The 18,500-nt window shown below is 38.3% G+C and overlaps 1 protein-coding gene across 2 annotated transcripts in view; it reads right to left on the bottom strand.

Annotated features, from left to right (window-relative positions):
- The window catches only part of RAPGEF2 (Rap guanine nucleotide exchange factor 2), a 192,913-nt gene that overhangs the window by 11,048 nt on the left and 163,365 nt on the right, over positions 1–18,500 (bottom strand). Inside the window, exons 17-24 of one of the 2 annotated variants that reach the window (XM_081332735.1) lie at positions 18,188–18,345; positions 12,656–12,896; positions 12,108–12,491; positions 6,961–7,172; positions 6,714–6,837; positions 3,162–3,185; positions 1,925–2,148; positions 1,086–1,271 (exon numbers count right to left, since the gene is read on the bottom strand). In XM_081332735.1, the coding sequence (XP_081188861.1) occupies positions 1,086–1,271; positions 1,925–2,148; positions 3,162–3,185; positions 6,714–6,837; positions 6,961–7,172; positions 12,108–12,491; positions 12,656–12,896; positions 18,188–18,345 (1,553 nt within the window). The remainder of the gene's footprint in view (positions 1–1,085; positions 1,272–1,924; positions 2,149–3,161; positions 3,186–6,713; positions 6,838–6,960; positions 7,173–12,107; positions 12,492–12,655; positions 12,897–18,187; positions 18,346–18,500) is intronic. The other variant, XM_081332736.1, reaches the window with a different exon arrangement.

The raw sequence follows: 18,500 nt of genomic DNA, 5'->3' as shown, positions 1-18,500 counted from the left end.
CCTAGAAAATTATAAAAAGACTAAGGGTCCAGATAAAATTGGAATAGTGAAACATTTACAATAAAATTTTGGAATTAATTATAAAATATAAACAGCTTCTTGTGGGAATTAGTTCCTGTTTTGGCTGTTACAACATGCATAAAGAATATTATGATTTCAAAAATTGGGCCCTTGAGGAGATTAAAGATTTTAGGTAACCATAAAAGTGCTAAAAAAAAACTTTTGAAGAATGGAATCAGAAAACAGTAGTCATAATATCAACAATGTTAGTAATGATGTCTACTTTTATGGACAGACTATGTCCAAAAGATGTTATTGAAGAAAAGTGAGATGCAGAACAAACTTTGTCTGACAAGATATAGTACTGAAAGTAGATTTAAAACTGAGAGTCCAAGAGACTAATTTGGAAAAATACATTTCATTGTTTAAAAAGGGAAATACAAATGACAAACCAAGAAAGTGACCTGGAAAGTATTTTCCTACTGGATTAAAGAAAAGAGACTTGTTAAAACTTTGAAGAACTCTATGTGATGGGACAAAGAAGAAATAAAGAAAAATAAAATGCTATAACAATATTTGAATGAAATTAAGATTAAGATGCTAGAATTAAATGGAAGGAATATAAAGCTGAATATAAGATATGTTGTTAATTCTGGTTACCCTTTATGGACTTTTTGCTTACATGAGGACTGAAAAGCTGCTGCTATTTATGGATATGAATCTCTTATAGATAAGAGATGAGATATGGAAAGAAGCAAAAATATTTGTAACTTTAAAAGGTGAAAACTTACTAAATATGTTTGTACCTGTGATGAAGGTTTGAAATCACTTCTTTATATACTTTTCTTTTTCTTTACTATGGTCTTATTCTTATTTTTCTTCTCTTTTTTCTCATTCTTTTTCCTCCTCTCTGTGCTCTTTTCTTTACGTTTAGCTTGTATTAGATTTTACTATTATTATCAAAATTCTTAATACAAATTACATATAAATATAATATAGATAATATAAATATTATTTGCAAAAGTATTGAATTTTTTTTGTGAAAATTTGTTTTCCCCCAAAACAAAATTCTTTGTAGAACTTACCAAACGGTGGGAGATCTTTTACTGGTACTTTCTTACGAGAAGGATAAAGTGATACAGCAGGAACCTGTAAAACCTGGTTTGCTTTGGGCTGCTGTTGCTGCTGAGTCTTCTGCTGCATCCCTGACCGATGTGTGACAGGAGATGTTTCAGGTTTTCCGGACCGTTTGTCCCCTGGAGTTTTGGGTACTTAAGCAAAAAAACATAGCATGACATAGATTAAGATGATAACTGATTCTGTTAGAATCTTTCAATTTTGAATTGAGTTTAATGACAAATAGTTTAGAAAAATAAAATATAATCTGTCCTCAATTCTAAAATATTTCTCATTCAACTGAAAGGCAGCATCATTTAAAAAAAATATGACATCATAATACAGAGTAATTAAACTATTTACATAGTTTGAGGCTTGAAAACATGAGATATTAGAAACAAAGGTATAAGGAAGTATAAGTCCAATCTGCATTGGTATATAGTAACCAGTTTGCTAATGCAAACAGCCTAATCATAAAGACTTTTTTTTTACTTACATTGCAAAAAAATATTTAAATTTTCATTTATTTATTAACCTCTCGTAAACTCATATACCCTAGTAAAGATTAGATTCAATTAAGAAATTAACAAAATTATAAACAAATTATTTTAATCAATAAAACCCAAATGCCTGAACTTAATGCCAAAATAAAACTACTATTAGTATAAGTCGACTTAGGTGCAGTTCATATATACCCTAATAGCTATTAGGGTACAGAGGAATATGATTCAGGATACTGTACTTTTCATTTTAAACTTACTTCATCCCTGTCATTTGTGATAGTAAGAGAACAAAAAACAACACTTACATGTATTGCTGGCTGGTTCACACTGCAAAGACAGTGCCTGGAGACTTTCTTCATCCATTTCCAAGTCTAGATTAGAGAGATACTGTTTGACTTTTCGAGCCATCTGGGCATCTTCATATAGCTTTTTGGCATTAAGAAATGAGCTGCGACGCACCCGTTTTTTGTGTCCACCTGTTTGTGCAACATCAAGTACTGCTGTGTTTGTACTGCCTTGGCTAAGAGACCTAGGGTAAAGGAAGATGATAAGTCTGAAACTGAGCTCCTTGCTAAATCCTTTAAAGAACTATAAACATGCAAAGATCTGCATGAAGTCAGTCTATGGTCAAAGCTCTCATGCCTCATTCAGGTAAGTCATACAACTAAAATAAAGGATAAAAATCAAGGATTTTAAAATCACATTTTAGTTATATAAGTCTGTGCATATTTTCATTAAAATACATCATAATACCTACTCTGCCCAAAATAAAAAATGAAATTCTATTCATTGGAAAAATGATCCATACTAACTCTTCACAATAGTTTATTTCAAAAACCGTACTAGTAAATAAAATGGACTCATGCATAAAAATGTTCTTAGTGAGTAAACAGGGATGAAATTTCACTGAAGCTTAATGTCAGATACTTTTTTTTAAAAAGATGTGTATTTGGAAGTATATTTATTAAAACATCTAATTTGTTGCAAATACTGTAACAAATCTCTCCTCTTTTGTTTTCCCCAGTTGAAATGAACTTCTTGTTATATAATAAAGACTCTTATTAGTTAATAAGGAAACAACATGCAGGTTTGGATGTTTTTCTCTATTGGAGTTACATCTAAGTCGTTAACAACAAAAATGAAGTTTGGTTTGAATGAAGACCGATTTGTAGAAAGATAATTTAGTTAGTTGAGCTGTAAAAAGCACTTTATTTAAAATATAATTATATATATAATGAGACACATCTAAATTTATTTCTGATATACCTGAAACACCATTACACAACCCAATTTTGGAACATAAATCCCATTAAATGAGACTGCTAAATCCAGCCAGTGTCTCATGACTTGTAAAATTTCACAGCTCTTATATTTATGACCTCAAGCAAAAGAAGCACTAGGATTAAATTTGATGTAAGTAAAAAAGTGTTATCAAAAAGGAAAAAGTGCTAAGGCATCAGAAAATTAAGAGAAGCAAGAAAAGTACAATGCAGATGTTCAAGAAAGGAATGGCTGCCTGTATTGTTCTCTCCAGCCACTTACCCCAGACTCCTCCATTTCTTCTTCCTGCAAGTGAGAGCCATGAATATTGAAGCATGGATTTAAGGAAGAGACAGAGAAAGATTATAAGCTCAGAAGAAAAGAGTCAGACTTCAGGACAAGCTGTAACAGACATCTCAGAATAGCCTTCTCTCAGGCACTTTTTCAAAACAATTAATAATTACATATCTTTGAGGCCAATAGGGCCATGTTGGTTCTGAATGTGCTTTGAACCTCCCTACAGAAGGAACACCAATTGCCATACAACAAAGCAATAAAACCTGATTCAAAATGTTGGGATAGTTTTTCACTGAAAAATAAATTTTGGGATTCCTATTTTAACAGTAGTTCACAGATAATCGCCCAGCCGCCCTGTTTAGGGTGACTCGCTCCCTCCTTAATCAGGAGGCGAGGGAGGAGCCCTTACAGGGGCGGGCCGAGGAGTTTAGTCATCATCTGACGGACATAATCACTCAGATTCGGGCCGGTTTGGACTCTGACTGGGTAGAGTCTGACGTGGAAAAAGCGAGCGGTCTTGAGAGTGTTATCTGGACTGAGTTCGATCCTCTGACCCCCGATGAGGTGGACAGGATTATGAGGAGGCTGAGCTCTACCACCTGTTTATTGGACCCGTGCCCCTCCTGGCTGGTTTATTCAGCTCGGGAGGAGACACGAGGCTGGTTCCAGGCAGTAATATCTGCTTCTTTGAGGGAGGGTGTTTTCCCCGCCGCCTTGAAGGAGGCGGTGGTGAGACCCCTTCTCAAGAAGCCTGTCCTGGATCCAGCGATTTTGAATAACTATCGTCCGGTCTCCAACCTTCGGTTTTTGGCGAAGGTTGTTGAGAGTGTGGTAGCGCATCAGCTCCCTCTGTTTCTGGAGGAAACCGATTATCTTGACCTGTACCAATCGGGCTTCAGGCCCAGGTACAGCACAGAGACGACATTGGTCGCGCTGGTGAATGATCTCTGGCGGGCTCGGGACAGGGGTTGTTCCTCTGTCCCTAGTCCTATTAGACCTCTCAGCGGCTTTTGATACCATCGACCATGGTATCTTACTACGACGTCTCAGGGGACTGGGAGTGGGGGGCACTGTTCTACAGTGGTTCTCCTACCTCCTGGGCCGTTCGCAGTCGGTGTTGACGGAAGGGCAGAGATCCGTCCCGAGGGCTCTCGTTTGTGGAGTTCCTCAGGGGTCGATCCTCTCTCCCCTCCTGTTCAACATCTATATGAAGCCACTGGGTGAGATCATTCGTGGTTTCGGGGTGGGGTATCATCAGTATGCTGATGATACCCAGCTTTTTCTTTCCACTCCGAACCAACCCAGTGATGCCCTTGTCGTGATGTCCCGTTGCCTGGAGGCGGTTCAGGTTTGGATGGGGAGAAACAGGCTTTGACTCAATCCTGCCAAAACTGAGTGGCTGTGCATACCGGCATCTCGGGTGAACCATTTTTGTCCATCGTTAACGATGGGGGGGGTGAGGTTTTACCCCCGTTGATAGGGCTCGTAACTTGGGCATCCTCCTGGATTCACGGCTCAGTTTGGAAGATCATATAGGAGCCGTGACCAGGGGGGCTTTTGCCAAGGTTCGCCTGGTGCGCCAGTTGCGACCCTATTTGGACCAAGATGACCTACGCACAGTCACTCTTGCGCTCGTGACCTCCTGGTTAGACTACTGCAACACTCTCTACATGGGGCTTCCCTTGAGGACCACTCGGAGGCTTCAGCTGGTGCAGAATGCAGCCACGCGAGTCATAATGGTAGTTTCCCAATACTCTCATGTAACACCTCTTCTCCGCGAGCTGCATTGGCTTCCAGTTCCCCTCCGGGTGAGATTCAAGGTGCTGGTGATGACCTATAAAGCCCTAAATGGCATGGGTCCAGATTATCTCAGGGAGCACCTGCTGCCAGCATCAGCCTCCCATCGTCCTGTGTGCTCCCACAGGGAGGGCCTCCTTAGGGTTCTGACGGTTAGAGAATGCTGGCAGGTGATTCCTAGGGGGAGGGCATTCTCTGTGGGCGCGCCTGCCCTATGGAATGAACTGCTGGTAGAACTTCGGACTGCCCCGGACCTTCGCTCGTTTCGCTGGGACCTGAAAACTTGGTTATTTGATCTTTCTGACCTGGACTGAGGGGGTTTTAATTTAACTTTAAATTTTAAATTTTAATTTGTTTTAATTGTGGGCTAGTCTTAATTTAATTCTGTTTTAATTGTATTTATTTGTATTGTTTTAATTCGCCCTGTAAAGCGCCCTGAGTCCTTCGGGAATAGGGCGGTATATAAAATCAATTAAATAAATAAATAAATTTCCTTACCTTTCTGGGCAAGATATAACAATTTGAAAGACTTTTATGAAATCAAGTGAAAGAGATTTATGTTGTATGACACTATTTATTCCCCTGCTCATCTTGCTTGATAAAAAGATAAGTAAGATAGTAACTAATTGTACACTGCTATTTGACAGTCTTTTATTGTCTTTAATCAAGAATGTTACATTGTCTGCTCTCTTTTCTTGCTTAGAACACACAAAAAATTGAACCTGTATAGACAGTCATCTTTGTGTATATCAATGATGAGTATTCTTTTCTTAAATTACTTTAAAACTCAGACATGGATATACTGTAGTTCAGAATTATAAAAAAACTCAAGCTGGATATAGTTAAAACTAGTCAACAGCAAATTCCATCTTATAGCACAAGGTCCTTGGATTGTTTTATTTTTCTTTTCTTCTCTTTCTTTGCCCTCTTCTTACATAATCATAAAGTATGATTATAATAAACAACTAAATCTGAAGCACAATTGATGATGCTTTCTTAATAATCAGGAGGAAATTTTATTTTTTTTTCTCTTCTTTCTTCTCTCTTTTGTGTAAATTGCTCAGGTACTTTATCCCACTCCTTTCCCCACTATAATACTATTTCTGAATTGCGCCTACATCTGACCCACCGATAATGAATAAAGTGGGTCAGAGTGAATAAAGGATTTGTCATGGAATACATCAACTATATAGATTATAACTTCTTAAGATGGTTTGCACTGAATTAATTGTGTCAATAGAATCATCTAATTTTCCTGAATAAACATATGTAGAATTTCATCCAAATTGTTACAAAATGTGTCATAGTAATACAACACTCTTATGTTGAAGTTGTCATAATGAGAGAACCACAGGAAAAAAATCAGCAGAAAGGCAAAACCTGAATACTAATTTCTAAATACTGAGGGTTGAACTATTATGTACAATGCTTACTAATCATGTTGGATTAAGGAGTCTGATGTGAACCTGAAAAGGGCAAGTACATTACTTAAAAATGCTAAAAGGACCATTGCTTATTTTAGATTGATAAATACAAGAATGCATGATTGTGTAAAAAATGCAGTTATCTAAGAAATAATATGATAGCTTTTCCAATTCTTGATGTCATTTCCAATTCTAGTTAAGTAAGTTAACATACTAATTAATTAGCATGCTTAGAGTACAGTATGCCTGCCTCATATTATATAGTAAACTGTTTATTACATATTTTAACTGATTTCCTGTTGGTCAGAATACTCACCGAGTCCTGAACATTAAAGCAGGATCCATATTGACGGAAGCCATTCGGCCCACGTGGCGGATCTCTTTTGCAATCATTCTTAGTTTTTCAAAATTGACCAAACCTTCCACTTTGGAATCATTTCCTATATTACAAAATAATTAATGGCAAAGAACTATTCTTTTTTTTCCATTTGTTGCAAAAACAATTGACACATTTCAGCAGACTGCTGAACACATGTTAAGTACCTGATGTAATTTTAACTTACCTTCATGAAGAAAAGTAAGATCCTTTTTTATTACAGGGAACAATGGAATAACGGGGGGTTGTAGATTTTGACTATTCAGGACATTGCGGTATTTTGCCATGTTTCTAGATGGATCAAATAAGTCCTGAAGATCTTGAAACAATTTCTCATATTTGCTTGGAAGTTTTTCCCATGTGGTTCGTAATCTTGCAACCGGAGCTAAATTCAGACCACTAAACAATATTTTTAAAAGGTTTTTGAAATTTGCATGTGCACCACTCATATTCAGTTTGTAAAGCAAGAATTAAATTAATCCAGTTAACATAACAAATGGCTGAAAATCAGAGTGAATAAAGCCTTTCAAGAACTTAATCTTAAAATAAAAGCAGAAACCTTCAAACAGTATTGTGAATTGAAGGACAATGAAAAGATAATACAATATTTCTCTTTTTCTAAAAGTTCTCCCAGGTATTTTATAACACTGCTATAATACAAAGTAACACAGTACAAAGATATGACAATGATCATCAGCAAACAGAAGGAAAGAACTATAAGGGGTAGCACAGTGAAATCTATTCAGAAACTGCAGCTATAAAATGCTATGAGTCATCCCTTTAATATATTTTAAAAGAAGCATGTTATTACCAGAGGTTTAGAAGAGACACTGGCTACGTCTATTTGACTATAATGGTGGCGTTTATTATAAAAAAACCTTCTCTGGGCTTGAATCTCTGCTGTGACATTTGACATTCAGCCTTCATTTTCATAGACAGTAATTTGGCTAAAATATAGGTAGACCTCGACTTACAGCCACAACTGGCACCAGAATGACTATTGCTAAGCAATGTGGTTATTGAGTGAGTCATGCCCTATTTTATTATTTTTGTCATGTAGTTAAGCAAATCACCATGGCAGTTAAATAAATGAACACTCATTAAGCGAATCTGTCTTCCCCCACTGACTTTATCAGAAGTCAGCCTAGGAAGGTTGCAAATGGCCATCATGTGATGCCAAGATGCTGCAACCACCATAACTACCATGCTGGTTGTTAAGCACCTAAATATTTATAATGTGGCTGCAGGGACCCTGCAAGAGTCGTAAGTGTGAGGACCAGATATAAGGACTTTTTTCGGTTGCATTGTAACTTTGGTTATTCAGTGAATGACTGTAAGTCTAGAATGATCTTACTCAAACAAAAATGCCTGAATTAAGTATCCTAACATCTTTCAATAATAATCAAAAATGCATATTTTTATATTTAACTATAATAATAAGGGACAAGAAAGACAAAAAAGACATCTCGGTATATAATTCACTGTACCATGTTCAAACTTTGACACTTAAGATTTTAAACCGTAAAAAACTCCAGAAAACATAGAAGAATTTACTGTGGAGAGCTAGTGTTAAATATATATTGTGCTACAATTTAAGACATTATTTTTATAAAATAATGTACTGATGATATATGACATTGGCTAAATTGTCTAAAATTTATAAAGGAATATCAAATAAGGACTGGAAATGTGAAAAGGAAGAGTGGACTTATTAACATGTATTGGGAAAAAGCAAAAACAAAGGTACAACTTCATACAACAATGCAAAAGATATTACAGTCTAATATCATTATGAAACCAGAATTATGAACAAGGAATTTAAAAAGAAATATGGGAGTTCTGGTTGACATAAAGTAATACTGATTGATTGATTGATTATTTATTTATTTTGCCAGCCACGTCCCCATATCGTAAAAAGATAAATAGAAAAACAATTAAAATTTAAAATTGCACATTATTTTTTTTAAAAAACTATGCAATGAAACAGAATCAAGGATACAGGGGGCACAGGGATGAAGTCTTTTTATTCTGTCAACCACCTCCAATGGTGAATGGCTCTCTCGGGCCTCAAGCCAATGAAGTTTTAATACCCTTCCAGAAAGCCAGAAGGGCTTTTGCTGCTGGCACAAGTGGTTAGTCCTATTGGGGTGAAATAGCTCTACATATACTGGACCTGAAAGCAAACTGATAACCAATGCAGCTTGCACAACAATGGTGTTGTGTGCGCCTCCCTAGAGCCCCCCAGAAATGTGCATGTCACTTCACTCTGCACTAGCTGTAGTCTTTGAACCCTCTTCCAGGATAGCCCTTTGTAGAGCAGATTGCTGTAAAATCCAACCAAGAGATGACTAGGACATGAGTGACTGTGCACAGGGCCTCACAATCTAGATAACGTTGCAAGTGGTGCATAAGATGAAGCTGTGCAAAGCCTCTCCTAGCTAAACTGCCACCTCCTCTTAGAGCAGCAGATGTGAGTCCAGGAGAATCCACAGACTGTGCACCAGAACTGTCTGGGGTAGTGCAAGCCCATCCAGAACTAAAGATGATAAACAACTGGATTTTAAGGTCCCTTGAACCTATCTTGCCAGGGTTCAGCTGAAACCTGTTGTCCCCTATCCAGACTTCTAAAGCCTCCAGGCACTGAGAAAGAGAAGCCCCAGCACCACTTGGATCACTGGGATGAAGATGTAAAGCGGTGTATCACCAGCATACTGATGATATCTCCACCCAGGATGTTGGATGTTCTCACCCAGCAGTTTCATGTAGATGTTAAAAAGGAGTGGAGAGAGTGCTGTGGAGAGAGTGACGAGTCTTGTGGCACCACAGAAAGGAGTGGCCATAGGCTGGAAATCTCATCTTCTATCAACGCCGATTAGGCTGGCCCAGGAGAAAGGAGGTGACCCAGTGGAATACTGTACCACCCAGCCCCAAACCCTGCAGTTGCCCCAAAAGGATATCATCTTATGCATCCTATTCCCATCTCGCTCTTGCCAGAGATCATCTACAAGCGTGACCAATGCCATTTCTGTCCCATAACCCAGCCTGAAACCTGACTGAAAGGGGTCCAGATAATCCATTTCATCTGGGACCCTCTGGAACTACAGTGCAACCACTTTTTCTACTACCTTCCCTAGAAAGGGAAGAAACTGGACAAAAATTGTCCAGACAGGTTGGGTCTTAAGGACGTAGTGTATCAAGATAAATGGTGCCAGGTACACTCCCTCCTGCAGGGATGCATTAATCATGGCTGGATCTACCCATAGGGCACTGTCCTGGAAGCTCTCACCAGCCAGTAAGGACAAGGATTTAGTAAGTGTTGATAGCTGCAAGGACCCTGTCCACCTCTTCAGGTCCAATAGGGTTAAACCATTCCCAGATAATCAGGCAAGTCAGTTTCCCAGAAACCTCCAAAGAGCCTGCTCTACACTTGGTCTCAAACTGAGAATGGATCCAATTGATTTTATCTATCAGCTGACTGGCAAATTGTTCTGCACCATCCTCTGGTATTCTGAGCCCTACTTCCCAAGGAAGGAGTGGGTGACCTTGAGCAGGGCTGTCAGGTGACAGATACAGTAAGACTGGAGAATTAGTTTCTTTTTGCTGCTCTTACTGCCACAAGATAGACCTTAACTGTTGCTCGTGTCCATGTCTGGTTGGGTTCATTCTTAGTTGTCCTCCAGTGGTGCTCTAGCCATTTTTGGGCCCTCTTAAGAGCCCTCAATTCCTCAGAGAGCTTCAGGCCAGGAGAGGGCACACAGGCATGACCCTGTCCAAAGCCCCAGTCACTTTGATTTCAGATTGTAGCCAAGGCCTCCCCCGGGCCACACGGTAGAATCCCTGTCCAAGGGCAGATGATTTGAATAGGTCTTGCCTACTTGCAGGAGGGAGCAGCATTGAAAAAACTCACAGCCCACAGGGCATGGTCTAACCATAACAAAGGGGATGATGACAGATCCCTCACCCAATTATACTGCCACTGCTGCAATAAGAAAATCATATCCAAAGTCTGACCACTGTCCCGAGTCAGGCTTTGATGATCTGGGATAGGCCTAGGGACTGATATGTACTTGAGACAAATAGCTATTTTTGGAAGAGGGGAAAAAAGAAGAAACTACTCAGTGCTATCTGGAGAGGCAGCTGATGTTTTATGTAACAAAATAAAAAAATACAAACTGATTAAAGTATAAATTAAAACTAGGCTACATTCATTTTCTCTATTGTGCTTTATGATGAGTTCTAAGAAACTCGAAAGCTTTCAATGACTGTATAAAACTTCACTGAATTGGATTTTTCCCCTCATGGTAAGTATTACTACTTTTTCAATGTAACTTGCATTGTGTGACTTTTAAAGGATTTATACAGTATGAAACTTATGTCACATTGACTCTTTAAAGAGAAATTTGTGGTCATTCATTTCAGTCCCCCATGTTTTCTGGATACTTAAGAATGCATATAAATATATTTATAATGTAAACTTGTAATGATTATTTAAAACAGGGAAGAAAAGTATTTTACGTTACTCTTGTTCTGTTTAAAGCTACTGAGATAGCTTCAGGTTGATGAAATATTCTTGTAATATAAATTTACTATATCTCTATATCTCTATATCTCTATATCTCCATATCTCTATCCATCTCCATCTCCCTCCCTCCCTCCCTCCCTCCCTCCCTCCCTCCCTCCCTCTCTCTCTCTCTCTCTCTCTCTCTCTCTCTCTCTCTCTCCAAGACTAAAAAAATTATTAAAACTGAGCTTTCGTGTTACAGGTCTATTTTGCTCCCACCATCCTGCAATCAATTGCATCGGTCCTGTCTCTGTCAAGCCTGCTGACGTCTGTTTGAATTTAGGGGCTCTGCCTCTCTCCACTTGCCCTGCCCGTCGGGAGCGTTCATCCTGCCGCGAGCAATTCTCTTGCTGCTCATTTAACACTTCCACACCCGCTGTTGCTGTCCTAGTCTGCCGCTCATCCCTGGTACCAGCCTCGTCGTTTATACCAGTCAGGTGCCCTCTCCCCATGTGCACCTTCTTTAGCCAAACTACTGGCCTCACAGAGGTTATAAGAATGTGCTTCCGAATCCTAGTTTATACTCTGATAATGTCAGCAGGCACTGACGAAAGCTGTTTTAATAAATTTTTAAGACTTGGTGATCCTTGTCTTTAGTTTTAAACATGAATATACCCAAGACTCATATTTTTAGGACTATTTTTCACACACACAGACACACACACACACACACACACACACACACACACTTATTATCTAATACCTTTTTATTACAAAACATGTTAACCTTTGATACCATTCTGAACAGACATAAGAAATCTATCTTTGCTTACCTTATTATTGCAAACATTGAGTTAAAGTTCTTGCATTCTCTGCAGTGCAGTGCTATCTTAATGAAGTGCTTAATTATCTTCATCCTTTTCAGCTGGTTGGTTTCTCGCAAAATCTCAGATGCTACCCAAAAGGTTTCTTGGTTTATTACTTCTTCAAATTTTTTTAAATTAGCACAGTTAAATTTAGATTTCAGTTTAAATAAATCGTCTATGTACTCTGTAGGTTCAATGTTGCGGAACAGTTCAAAATTACGCATTGAGAGTTGGGTAGCCACCTCTATAGTGCTGAGCTGCAGTAGAGAAATTTGGCTCTCTCTTAGCAATTCCTGAGCATCTTCATCTGAACATAAAGTTTCTGTCTCCATGTTATTTTTCAGATAATACCTGAAAAATATTTTTCACACATTAATCTATCAGGTGTAAATAAATAAACAGCTTCCAAATGACTTTAAGTGAATACAAATTCTAAGCCAAAATAAGTGAATATAAATTCTAAGCCAAAATAAGTGAATACAAATTCTAAGCCAAAATAACATCTATTGTCTCACCTTCCACTAAGTTGTATTCTGTCAGCAAGTTTGGAAAGTTGATCTGGAAGTCTCCGCTGCTTAATGACACCCTCTGGAGTGACAGAGACTTCGCATAAAGAATAAGCATCTGGGGTGGTGGTTAAAGCAAACTCACGAATAGCTTGAACAACTACTTCTTTTGCAGTTGTGTCCTTGCTTATCATAATGTAGCGACTTTGCTGATCTGCTTTAAAAACTCGTAGAACCTGATCTGGTAAATCTGTAATGAGAAGTAAAATATACTAAGATATATAATAGAATAAAATGTCATTATTTCTCAGCAAGGAATAATATAATAAGAATAGGGATATTTTTCTTCTGATACCTTTTTCTTCATGATAAATCGTTCTTGCATAAACACCTGCAGTATCTTGCTTTAAGTACTGTTTTTCCTATTTATATTAGATATCACTTCTAAGACATATGTAGAATGGATACACTGGATTTGAGCAAGACCTCTCTGTAATCTGTGCCATATATTTCCACCCATTCAATAAACAGTCGTATACAGGTAGTCCTCACTTAATGACTGTTTGGCAAAAGTGATGTGATTGTTAAGTGAAACATTATATGACTACCGTATTTTCCGGCGTATAAGACGACTGGGCGTATAAGACGACCCCTGACTTTTGAGAAGATTTTCAAGATTTTTCGTCTTATACGCCGGAAAATACTTACATGCCAGTTGCCAAGTGTCCGACACAAGCCCGATTCAGCCCCATCTGATGCAAATGGTGCAAAGCCACGTGCTCTTCCAGGCCAGACTCTGCAAACAGCAACCACCGCAGGAACTCTGAGTCCCCGCCTTTCGGCAGCCTGCACAGCCAAGCGCGATCCGGCTTTGAGATAGCATTTGCAGACGGAGCAACCGCCGCGTCTGGAGCCAAGCCCCGCCCAGGAAACGGTTGGCCAGGTGGGCCCGGAAGACGCGCTAGAGAGCCGGGCTTGGGCGGCCATGCCGAGGCTGGCTGGCGAGGGCCGCTGCATGGTCTGTGGGCAAGAGTGGCGCCATGTACCGCTGTTCCGCACTCCGTGACCGGACAAGCGATTCTTCCAGTCGGCGCGAGTCAGGCGGTGCCTCGGCAGGAGCAAAGGTGCTCCCTTCCTACTGTCGAGCAGCGCGCCTCTGGGGACCGCCTGCCCCTCCTCTTTTCAGGGACCTGACAGCCAGCATTGGAAGCGCCAGCATGGCCAGTCCTACAGAGAGCAACGGCGGCGGCGGCAGTAGCCGCCCCAGGAGCTGATGAGAGTTTACCCTCCATCACCCATTCGCCATCGGCCGCTTAACCACGGGTCGCCATCGCCTACCTCCATTCACCCAGCGATCCTGCCATCCAGCAGAAAAGAGAAAAGATCAGAGAGGTGAATAGTATTTTCCGGCGTATAAGACGACTGGGCGTATAAGACGACCCCCAACTTTTGAGAAGATTTTCATGGGTTAAAAAGTCATCTTATACGCCAGAAAATACGGTAAATCTAACTTACATTAGTTCTGCTGCAGTTGTTGAACAAATCACTCACAGTTATTAAACATATCACATGAAAATGAGTTAGTTGTGACTTTACTGCCAACTTCTCCATTGACTGTGTGTGTCAGAAGCTGGCTATGTGTGTCACAAAATCATTTGACTATAGGACACTGTGATTGTCATAACTGCTTGCAAATAGTGAAGCACCCATATCACAGAGACACTGCAATACTGTAAGTTCAAGGACCAATCATAAATCTACTTTTTCACTGCTATCATAAATTCAAATGGTTGCTGAATAAGTCATTTGTTAATCAAGGAATAGCTATAATCATATCAGAAATTTATTTACTGCATCAAGACGAACTAATAAACTATATTAAAATTACTAAAGTCAAATTTGGCAAGCTCACTCTTAAACCTTCCTCAGGTATATACTATATCTACTATTTTTAAGTAAACTTGTTTTAGCATCATGTGCTACCTATTTTGTACTTCAGTTTATTGAAATAATCAACTTCAAACTTACAAAATTGACTTGTTTTTCATAAGCTTTAGTCATGAACAATTATGAGAATTAATATTTTACCTGTTACTATGTTCTTTGTGCAGATGATACCACTTTAATGGCAGAAAGTGAAGAGGAACTAAACAGCCTCTTGTTGCGAGTGAAGAAGGAGAGTGCAAAAGTTGGGTTGAAACTTAACATTAAGAAAACCAAGATCATGGTATCCGGCCCTCTCAATTCCTGGCAAATAGATGGGGAAGAAATGGAGGTAGTGACAGATTTTATTTTCCTGGGCTCCAAGATCACCGCAGACGGGACTGCAGCCAAGAAATTAAAAGACGCTTGCTCCTGGGGAGGAAAGCTATGGCAAATCTAGACAGCACACTAAAAAGCAGAGACATCACCCTGCCAACAAAAATGCGTAAAGTCAAGGCTGTGGTCTTCCCAGTTGCAATGTATGGCTGTGAAAGTTGGACCATAAGAAAGGCTGAGTGCCAAAGAATTTGGTGCTGGAGAAGACTCCTGTGAGTCCCTTGGACTGCAAGGCAATCAAACTGGTCAGTCCTAGAGGAGATCAACCCTGGCTGCTCTTTAGAAGTTCAGATCCTGAAGTTGAAACTCAAATACTTTGGCCACCTAATGAGAAGGAAGGACTCACTGGAGAAGAGTCTAATGCTGGGAAAGGTTGAGGGAAAGAGAAGAAGGGGACGACTGGAGAGAATGAGGTGGCTGGATGGAGTCACTGAAGCAGTAGGCATGAGCCTAAATGGACTCCAGAAGATGGTAGAGGACAGGAAAGCCTGGAGGAACGTTTTCCATGGGGTCGTGATGGGTCAGACACAACTTCGCAACTAACAACAACAATGTTCTTTGTGTGGTCATCTGTAAATTTACATAAAGGCATTCTGCATCTGTACAATAAATCAGGTTGAATGTTTTAAAACAAAATTCATTGTTTTGATATGAGCCTCACCATATCATGTTATATACAAAGGCAGCAATGTCTCCAACCATTTCAATTCTGATGACGACCAGAATGCATCCAAACTATATATTAGTCTCAGTCTTGAGTAGGATGGTTTGCTGGCCTGTGTAAATTTATGGATGATCAGTTACAAAGCAAAGTTACCACTGTGTAACTAGTTCTTGATCATTGTTTGAGTCATATGTATAGGTGATTAACCAACAACTGATTCTGGAGGTAGATGCTTCAGGGAAATGCTAAGAAAGGAGAGCTTAGTCAAATACTGCATTTTGAAAGGGTCCAACATATTGTGCCTGACAAAAGTCAAAGGCTCTGATCATGTTATTCAGTAAATTTCTAAAAGAGACACAACCTCTGTTCATGGAAAAGGTTTGATTGTTTGAAGTCTCATTTCCAAATGCTCAGTAATGCCTAGGTATCCATATCTGCCACTATATTGTCTTTCTCTGCCAGACAAATGGCCACAAGAAAGAAAAGAACACCAATCTCAAAGTTTTCAGCGCAAACCTGATTAACAATAGAAATTTCATGCAGTTTCTTCAGATAGTACTTTAATGTGGCATTGTTTACAAGGACTTCAACAATCACTTGATTAATGTTCTAAAGGAATATTATTCCTGAATATCATCAGGAAGTTCATCTAATTGTTATGAAGAAGGGATTTTCTTCAGGTAACAGAGCTCGTATTTGGTTTTACTTATCAGGAAGTTCCCATCTTGTATTGCAAAGATATGTAGCCAAGGTAACTGAATAAATGAAAGACTAACTTCAGTGAAACTAGGTGACCAGATAATAATTTGGAAATTAGATTGTGTAATGTACCCAAAACAGTCACGTGTAAGAAACAGAACCTATTATATTGAGACTTGATCTGAAGAATTGGATTATCCAACATGGAAAAATTGTGATTTTTTTAAAAATGGTAATTTCTATGCTACCTAGTGAAGTAATCTAATAATATACTCTAGATATGCTCCAAGGATCATATGACCAGAAATGGTAAATCTCTATTATCCACAAGAAGTATCTCCAGGCTCAAGTAAAATAGATGGTAGATGTTGTTACGGACTCACCAAAGAAATAGATTGTTAGCCTACCATGTAAACTCTCTGAAAAAAATAAATTCAAAAGTTTCAGAGACTTCCCTTAAGAAACCCACTATTAAGGAGGGCTGCAGAGCCCCCATTCTCAAGATTCTCTAATCTTTAATTCTTAGCAGTAAAACTAATTAATTTTCTAATGAACACGAGTATGATCATGCTTACTTGATCATGTTCTGCAAATATATATATATATTGACATTAAATAAACAGAATATAGAGTACAAGAAATAGTTTTCAAAAAAGCACACAGCATTTGCTGAGGAATTATATAGTAGTTTATAATCATTATCAGCAATGCTACAAGATAATAGTTCACTTCTTATAAGCTAAAATTGCTTTGTATTTTATTTACTAACTTCTAACAATAAACTTCTTCAGAAAATGTATATTTCTCAATTGTCATCTCTTTCTCTTGACTATTCTCTTAGCTGAATTCTGTATGCCATGGAAACAGTTAAAAGAGCTAAGAATATTTAGTTTACTGAAAATATGGGTAGGAGAAAATATCATGGCAATCTTCAAATATCTAAAGGGTTGTCACACAACTTCTCTACTGCTTCAGAGAATCAGAACCAATGTTTAAAGCTACAAGGAAGTAAGTTCTGTCTGGATACTAAAACAAGCTTCCCAATCCTATGGGATGCTAGCCTGTGGAAAATATTCCAAGGATGTGATGAGTTCACCTTTGTTAGAGGTCCTCAGGAAGAAGTTGGAGAGCCATTTGTTAAAGATACTACCGAGCAGCGTAGCTGGACTAGATAACTTCTGTGATTCATTCCAAATAATGGCTTAGATTCTCTATGTTTGAAATAGTATTAAGTCTACAAGTCAAACTACATCCCAGATTATTTTTGACATAGTTCCGGGAAAGGGCGGTATATAAATCGAATAAAATAAATAAATAAATAAATAAATAAATAAATAAATAAATAAATAAATAAATAAATAAATAAATAAATAAATAAATAAATAAATAAATAAATAAATAAATATCTAATAATAAGTAGTACAGAGATAGTTTTTTTGGTTATTTATTGCAGTATCACTTATTTAATCCTAATACAAGCTGCCAATTGTTATTTTTAGCTGGCTGGTATAAAACAGCTCTAGCAAGCAAACACACAAATAGTTTTATTTTATAAAATGTTTGTATTCTGCAAAGATGGGATGAGAATATATAAAAGATTTTACATACAGCAGACCACATATCCGCAAATTCAAACAATATTTATCAAAATAATCAAGGGCCATATCAAGTAGCAACTCATATCTGGCTATAATTTGGTACACTGTTTAATTTGCACACTTAAATAGTCTTACCTGTTTCTATGTATTTCATTGTGACACAAAGTAAACTCAAGTGGACTTAATTTTCATTTCAGTTTCTATATCCATCAGCAAAATAAAAGGTTAATTCATAGACGGCAATCAAAATTTGATACTCGCCTGGGGTTGTATTGAAATCTAAGATGCGGTGATGTGACTGCAGTAAATCAGGATTGCTTGATGATAGTGTTCCACTGACAGGTAGAGCAGGGGGAATGTGCTTGGTCTGCCTTAAACCTACAATGCTATCATCCTGAGATTGACCAATTCCAATATCACTACAGTAACAGAAGAGAAACATAGTTACTCTGCTTACACAGTTATTCTTGTATATAATGTAATGTATCCTTATGAGTTTTATTGCTGTTCTAACCTCACTGGCCAATAACATTCATAAATTTGATAACTTTGAAAAAACAACCATAATAAATTA

Source organism: Vipera berus (genome assembly GCF_964194415.1).
Source record: "Vipera berus genome assembly, chromosome: 7".
In the NCBI taxonomy this organism is placed as follows: Eukaryota; Metazoa; Chordata; class Lepidosauria; order Squamata; family Viperidae; genus Vipera; species Vipera berus.
The sequence above is the reverse complement of the archived record's forward strand: the minus strand, read 5'-3'. Positions and strand labels throughout refer to the sequence as shown.